Consider the following 8,608-nt stretch of genomic DNA (forward strand, 5'->3'; position numbering starts at 1 on the left):
GTCGTCGGGTACCTGGATTGAGGATGAGCAAGAAATTAAAAATCATGTTCTGCATTATTTCCAATCTATTTTTGATGGCGGTTCTGTGGATTGTGAATGGGTTTTTAAGTTGGTGCCGCCCTTGATTAGTGATGCCGATAATGCTGATCTTTGTGCTCCCTTTTTGAATGAGGAATTTAGAGCTGCTTATTTTCAGATGCATCTAGACAAGGCACAAGGGTTGGATGGGTTAAATCCTGCATTTTACCAGAGATTTTAACACTTGATTGGCAATGATGTTTCCGATGGTTGTTGCCTATGGATTTAACAAGGTACTTTTCCTTCTTCTCTTACTGAAACATTGATTATTTTGATTCCTAAAGTGGATAGCCCTGAAACTGTTAAAGACTTTCATCCAATTGCGTTATGTAATGTGTTATATAAGATTGTGGCTAAAGTTTTGGCGAACAGATTTAAAAGGATTCTTTCTATGATTATCTCTAAGAGTCAGTCTGCTTCGGTTGATTACCGATAATGTTATGGTTGCGTTTGAAATGATACACAATATGAAAACTAATAAGGGCAGAAATTATGGTAATTGTGCACTTAAAATTGATATTTCTAAGGCTTATGACATGGTAGAGTGGGAGTTTCTAAAAGGCATGCTGGAATGATTTAGTTTTTCTACTCAATGGATTAGGTGGTTGAATATGTGCTTTTCGATGTGTTATTAAATTCTCATAAATTTTCTTACAGGTAAAGTAATTAATTTTAAGTTTGAAGTAATATTATTATTTCATAAATTATGTTACTTTAAAATAAAATTAAATATAAGTTCTTATGTAATGTAATTCTAATATATGCTTTATCAATTATTATTGAAATTTTTTTTATATCTTGAGTTGCATTAATTAATAAATATCTCATTTTGTTTTTAAAATTTAAAAAATTTAATTCTTATATTTTGATTTCATTAAACTAAAAATAATTATTAATAAAATTTTACTCTTAAAAAACTTAAATGATAATTATAGATCAAATATATGAAATGTAATATAAAAAAATTGATTACTTTGGATATATATTTTTGATATCTCATTTTGTTATAGAAAAGAAGCATGGAACTCATTGGCAATAGGAGGAGAATACTTAAGATAGGAAATCCAGCGCTCAAATTAGGAGGTGAAGACAAATTAACAGAAAAAGAAACATGAGTATCAGGAGTAGTAGGTAATACAAGATTAGGAAAATCAATTGAGATAGCAGTGGATGAAGAAATACTCATGAAAGAGAAAAACATCCTCATAAAAAAGGACATCTCTTAAAATGAAACAAGTTTTGGTATGCAAATCATAAACCTTATAACCTTTTATGCCAATAGGATAACCAATAAAGACACATCTTCTAGATCTATAACCAAACTTGGTTTTATATGCAGCAAGCTTGGAAGCAAAACAAGGACAATCAAATGAAACAACAATTCAAGAGAAGTTTATTTAAGGAGAGTATGATTTTTTAATCCACCAAGGTAAAGAGATAAGGTTTTAACCTTCCTTTATCTTACTTAAAAAAATCTCATTTCACCCATCCAAACATATTGCAATGGAAACTTGAAAATGATTTTAAACATATAGGAATAAGAAAGGGAACTTCATATTTGAATGTCCACACATACTCTGGAGAAGTCATCTACTGTTGTAAGAAAGTAATTATTCTTATTGATATCCGATTGAGAATAAGGTCCCATAAATCTATATGAATCAATTCAAAAACATAAATAGTGATAGAAACATGATAAGGGCAATCTTTTATGCTTAGCCTTAGAACAAATATGACAAGGACAAGACTTATTCGATGAAAACAAAAGTTATTTGTTAGATAAGCAGCCTATCATCTAAAAGATGACCCAATCAATGATGTCATACATCAAAGGAAGGAATTGTAGAGTACGCAGAGTAACATGACATTGAAGGGGAGTTTGAGAAAGAGAGAGTTTTGAGGTATTAGAGGGAACAGGCTACATCTTAGTTTAGCCAACCCAATAGTCCTCTAAAAGAAAAAGGACCTCAATGAAGCAATAATCAGCCATGAAAACAAGACATATTTTTTAGTGGCAATCAACTTACTGGCTGACAACATATTAAAATTAAAATCTAGAACAAAGAAAACATGAAAAATGAGCAACAAACTTAAATCAATTGTGCCAATAGCTTCTACTTGGATTTTGTGACCATTTAGCATAGACATGAAAAACTTAATCACAAGCTTAAGATCAATAAATAATGAGTCACAACTGATATGGTCAATTGCACCCGTGCCATAATCCATTACCAAGATAAACGATCAAGGGTATTGTATCTATACCTACAGTATTTACTTGTGAAGATGAAGTGGCATTGCAAGGGGTAGAATTAACAACAATAGTACTTTGGTCAATGAGTAAGGTCATCAACTTCTAAATATGCTCCTTAGAACAACTCAATTGAGAAAGACTTTTTTGTGGGGGAAGATACACCAGAAACTTGCCGAGTAGAAGCTTGCTTTGAGCTGTTAGCAAAACCCATAGAATTACCAACACTCCCTTTTGATTTGGTAAATTTGAAATCTGCAGGAAAACCTATAAGCGTGTAAGACTAAGCTTTAACATGATCAATTTCCCATAGTGAAAGTAGACTGCATCATTGTTCCCTTTTTTAAGGGCCATAGCAACTGCTTCTGTAAAAGCTTGCATGTACAACAATAAAGATCTTTGTGTTTCTTCCCTCAACATCGTGCTGTCAACTTGATCCAAGGATGGAAATGGCTTCATCAGGTTGATTTATGACCTAAGTTCTTGATATGTCACATTCAAACCATTCAAGAACTTAAAACACAATCTTTTGCAAGGTTTCCACAGAATTCTGGAAACATGAATTGTACTTGCCACATGAACAACAAGAGACTAGTAAACTCGCAGTTCATCCCAAATTTCATTCAACTCTATGAAGTACACATCAACAGACTTGGTGCCTTAAATGATGGTAAAAAAAATGATGTTAAAAAAAATGATGTTGTAAATGACAGATGCAAGAATCATCTAGTTAAGAAAATCACTGTCTCAGGTTGTCTGCAACTTGCTTAGCTTGATACTCCAAAGAACTTATGGTGCAACCTTAAATAACTTATACTGCAGCCTTAAAGAACTTATGGTCACATAATCACCTTGCATGGTCCTTGTGGAGCAGTTCTAGTAAAACCACTATTGAATGTGATATTATTACAGTTATTCAATCTCTTCAAGGTAAACTACCTCTAAACTGGATTCATGGAATCACCAATGATATTTGCCTTCTTGCTTTTGAGTTCCAAGAGTTCAACTTCTACTTCATCGAGCAATCTTGCAATGCTGCAGCCCACAGTCTAGCTACTAAAACCGTACGGGACACCTCATGTTCTTGTAACCCATTGATGCAATTCAACTTTGCATTAAGCCAAATTGCCGATTGAGCTCTTTCAATGAATCTTATATCTTTAGAAGAAAAAGAAGATCTACATAACCTTAGGGTTGACGATTCAATTCGATTTTAAAACCCAAAATGGAAAAAACTAAATTTAGAAGAGTTTAAAACAAACCAAACAAAATAAAGGGAATAAAAACCAAACTGTTTCCGTTCAATTTAATAGTATTGGAAGTGATTTTGAGATTTATGTTTTGCTTATTTTTGCCTTTCTTTCTCAAATTAGGAGAAATCAATAACCTTAATTAACAAATTAGTTCTGAAAGATTTCAGCTCAGTTCTGTTTTTCCAGCAATTTTTCTTAAACACGAATTAGACGGAACTATATTTTTCAAACAAACACAACAAAATTAACAAATAAACTGAACAGTTAAAAACTTCAACTGTAAACCGAATGGTATTTGCTCCTACTGAGGCTAGAAGAATAATCTGGATTAACTCAACATGATAATAAAAATTTCAGATTCTATCACTAACCCCACTGGATTCATCATAAAAGAATCCAAAACGAGAACTGATTTTTGCAGCTCGAGCATTAAGAACTAAAACAAGGAATGAAGGTCAGGTGCTAAAAGACAATGGACATAAAAATGAAAAAACAGTTTTCCCAAAATGTGATCTTCAAATATGTTATGGCCAAAAGCAGTATCTTACATGTTACTGCATCAAAGGAGCTAACCACCTCATTTCAGCTCCATTTCCATTAGACAAGTAATATACCTTCTTCCAGTTTTCCTCTGAAAACGCTTCTCGACGTACTAATCTTTGTCTGTAGGTAAAAGACACAGAAATGAGTCAGAATATGTGTTAACAGTTCCACCAAAAAAAAATGTTAGACATAATAAGGCTTTTATGATATTAAAAAGTGTTCAACAGTTTCACAGAGAAATGTTGACACACTAAGACTTCTACGATAATAAGCCTATAAAACTGATTCTACTAAAATAATCTGATGTACTCATCAAATCAACTATCATCAAGAACAATAACATAGGACATATGCCCAAATAATGGATTTCTGGCCCAATTGATAAATTCTTTATTTTTGTGTATCCTATTCTTTCTTTTCCACACAACTAATAGTTCTTTGTAATATCATTTGATGGCATCTGAGCAACAACTATACACTTTGATTAAAAATAAACAATAGAAAGTTCATAGAAACTATGAGGTATTTGGTTAACATGGCAAAGAGCTCTACTACTAAATGCCCTACTGTTGAAACCTTAAAACCATGTAAGCTAAACACCAACTTGGCATAAGATATTATCAAATGAGCATCAACAACAAATCATCCATTAAAAAGAAATTACCACCTTTTAAATAACTGCAAGGTTTAATGTGCTATAAACAAAATTGCCAACCTAGTAAACATAAAAATTATTATCCATACCTAAGGTAGTAATGACAAACTGCAGCTGCTTCATTTAAATCATAGCGAGCCAAATTGACTCGAGCATCTACAGGAACATCTGGGAGGTCTTGACGCAGTTTTCCAACTGCTGTGGAATGAGAAAAAGCACCCACCATCATGTCATTGTGCATCATGGACCTGAAAGCATTTACCTGTAAAAGAAAAATAGCTTCTTAGATCTCGCACAATGCACAACATGCATCCAGGGCCCTCTAGAAATGCCAAAAGGTGAAGCCATGCCATTGCCCATTTATTTAGTTAATGTAGTTAGTTTAACTAAATAAATGAACAGCACAAGTTGCTTAAATTTTGTAAATGGTAAAATGTACCAGACATAAGTAATCTAAATTCAACCAGAGAATAGACATAGATTAAAAGCAAAACTAACCGTTGCAAGTTCCCTAGCATGGATTGGTCGACAAGAACGAATAGTTACGGGTTCTTCATACTCGCTGAATGTAAACCAGTTATTATACTGAAGAAAATAGAAGAAACAAATAAATAGAGATATCCCAGCAATTTAGAATGTAACACATAGAATGCTAAAATAAAATTATCTTAATACTATAAGGGTTTAATTCCACATCCCATCTTACTTGATCAATTGCAATGAGCACAGGCATATCTTTCACAAGTGATAACTCTTTCCTCAAACGCACTACCACTCCAACAGCTGCATGTGTGTGCTTCATTCCAATTTGAATTAAGTCAAACAAAGTTGAACCTTCAGGAACTGCCATGGAGTCAATTCCCTTCATCCATCCAATGCCAGCGCCCTCTCCCAGTGGAACAGGATCAAGTATATGACATGGTAATTTCTTCAAATGGCGATCATTGTATTTCAGAAAATCCTGGAAGATAATCAGTGTTAAAAATTATGAACCCAAGCATGAACATGTGTTTTCAGGAAAATATCAGATGGAGAGAGAGAGAGAGAGAGAGAGTCAATTTAACCTTTTTATTAATTACTTTATATAAAGGTAGCTCAAGATTTTCCTAAATATTAAAAGGGCAAGCATAAAAATGCAAAGAAGATTTCGTCAAGTAGTCAACTTGATTAAAAAGACAATACTATGGAGTCGGAGTGTGAATAACAGTTGCAGAGAGTAAATAGTGCTATTGTACCTTTTCCCCCCTGTCTTAACTTGATAGGAACAATATTAATTAGGTAGAAATTTGGAATCAGGATCAGGATTTTCTCCTGTTTTATATATCTTAAAGAAGAGAGTGCAGTTTCTCTAGATAGTTTTACTTGCTTGAGAACTGAAATACAATGTTGATAAAAAAAATGAAAGAGATATGGAACCTTCCTGTTCATCCTAAATTTTACTAGATAAACACTAAAATAGTAGATATTTTGACAGTTAGATACAAATGAAAAGAGCAGTTACTTTCAACTAACAGTAGAAAAGGTTTAAAATTCTTACCTTGAGAATATTTTGAGCCTGAACAGGCGTGTCCCAAAGACCAGTATCTGGGTGTTTATAGAAAAATCCACCATGAGTCCATTCCCGTCCTCTAGGGACATAAAACACTAGCCAACCCTCATCACGAGCCCAGTGTACAAGCATTGCAAGTGCAATACTCTTCCCACAGCTAACTGGACCATCCAATACAATTTGCTTTCTCACTTTTGGACCTGGAAATATAAAGCAAAATAAAGCTATCAAAATTCTGGAAGGTCCATGCTTCAGGCATAATAGTGCATACACAGGATGATAAGTGCTACCTAAAACTTTGTGTGTAAAGTTTTAGAATATTAGGAAAATAAATAAAAAAGCTAACCTAAGAAGTTAAATTATTTTGCACATAAAAGTGAACTGTTTGCCTATTACAGGATTGCTGATTGGTTGCTTAAGAGACTGTGGACAAAATTTTAAGAACAACTGGCAAAAACACTTGATTGCAAATATTAGCAAGGAATTCAAACTGCTAACATTTATCATTGAAGGAAGATACTAATCCAAAAGCAGAAATGACTCTGTAAAAGAACTCAAAAAAACGCACCTTTACCATCAGAGGAATGCAGAGAAGGATGAACGATACGTCTAAAATTGTCACGAAGATCCAAAAAACTCTCACGAACTAGCAGAGCTGTCCGCATTGAATCCTCGAACTCCTTTACCATCCCAATTGGCAACCCCTCAGGCAAGACCTCATTCCATTCCTCCTCACTTAGCAAAAGCGAACCCAATTCAGATTTATTTATATATGTAAATATAAATATAGAAAAGAATTACATGAGTAGCCATGAAAGGAACCTGAATTTAACGTAGGAGAAGGTGTCTTTGCGAGTGAGCTGAGAGAGGGAGGAAGTGGAAGTGAACAGGGGGCGCCCATTAGGACCCACATCGAGAGAAGGGTCCTTCTCGTCTTCCACGAGCTGGCGGACACGAGAGGCCCTACCATCAAAGGCGGCGGCATCAACCTCGCCACCGGCGGCGGATAAGTCGGCAGCGCTTTCATCAGTGGATTTCTTCTTGGATTTTTGGTCAGTTTTCTTAGCTTTGCCAAGGTTGGATTTCGGAGAGTTGGAAGAGAAGTAGCAGAAGTGATTATGATTGAATGATGATGAAATAGGAGGAACAAGAGAGTTGGATTTTGGATTCCATGGAGGATTTGTTTGGGGCTTTCTCAGTGCGGCTCTGAGAATGTGCCTTAACATCTCTCTCTCTCACCTTCCCTCTTTTCTCCGACTAGTACGAGGGTAACGCGACCAAGGTTTTGGGTTTTGGATGACTGTATAGTTGTCTACACTGGCGCTAGGATAGACATGGGCGGCGGGCCGGTCCGGGAATGAACCGCTAGTTCAGTTTGGGGATTGGGAACTCAGACCGGATTAGGACGGTCCGATTTCTTATAATTTTGGCCTAGTTAATCTGATCTTTGATTTGATTCATTTCTGGTTTTGATTTCAATTTAGAGTGAATTTTGGTTTAGTTGGTATTTGGTCCACTTCCATTCTAAACGGAACTGACGTCTTTTCAATTGGGAAAAGGAAAATTACAATTCAGTTTATATGGTTTAGTGATAATAACTTTTTGGGTAACTATTAGAAACATCTGCTCATTTTTCAATTTCAGCTAATCTTATTTTTAGTTAATTTTAATCAAATTATTTTTTTTTTAAAATAGAAATTTAGAGACCGAAAGAGTAAAATTTAAAATCTATCAGATTTATTTAAATGTATTTATCATTATATTTTTTTTTTAAAATGGAGAGTGGAAGATTAAATTTGAGATTTATGAGATTTATTCGGATGCACTTACCATTATATTAAATTTGTGAGTTCAATTTTAACCAAATTATAAATGTTATTGTTATTTTAACCATAAATCTGTTAATGAATTAAATTATGCATACTTCAGTAAAATACAATTTAAAATTATAAGACTCATTTATTAAGAATAAATCATATATTAATTTTATAATTTTATTTAATTATTTTTTAATTTTAATTAAAATTTTCATATTCACTTAAATTAAATTATATTCATACAGTAATTTATAAAAATAAAAATAGTTTAATTAAACCATTTTAATCAGGACTACACTGTCATCAACTTATTTTAAAATTAATAGGTTTTTATTTACAAATTAAACATAGTTTAATAATCGATAAAAATAAGATATTTAAATGTCTAAAAATTTCCATTTCAAAAAAAAATTCTAAAAATTTAAAACTTTAATTTTTGTTAATTTTAGCTAATTCTTTTTT

At 33.2% G+C, this 8,608-nt stretch overlaps 1 protein-coding gene across 1 annotated transcript; it reads right to left on the reverse strand.

Moving 5' to 3' along the window:
* Nucleotides 1–3,839: 3,839 nt before the first annotated feature.
* LOC110607046 (28S ribosomal protein S29, mitochondrial) lies at nucleotides 3,840–7,649 on the reverse strand. The gene is made up of 7 exons (XM_021746101.2): nucleotides 7,152–7,649; nucleotides 6,898–7,064; nucleotides 6,318–6,529; nucleotides 5,487–5,741; nucleotides 5,279–5,365; nucleotides 4,870–5,042; nucleotides 3,840–4,245 (listed from the first exon to the last, which is right to left on the reverse strand). The coding sequence occupies exons 1-7, from the start codon at nucleotides 7,553–7,555 to the stop codon at nucleotides 4,134–4,136; spliced, it is 1,410 nt and encodes a 469-aa protein (XP_021601793.1). The 5' UTR covers nucleotides 7,556–7,649; the 3' UTR covers nucleotides 3,840–4,133.
* Between the last annotated feature and the right edge of the window lie 959 nt (nucleotides 7,650–8,608).

This window comes from Manihot esculenta, chromosome 18 (genome assembly GCF_001659605.2).
Source record: "Manihot esculenta cultivar AM560-2 chromosome 18, M.esculenta_v8, whole genome shotgun sequence".
NCBI classification, from domain to species: Eukaryota; Viridiplantae; Streptophyta; class Magnoliopsida; order Malpighiales; family Euphorbiaceae; genus Manihot; species Manihot esculenta.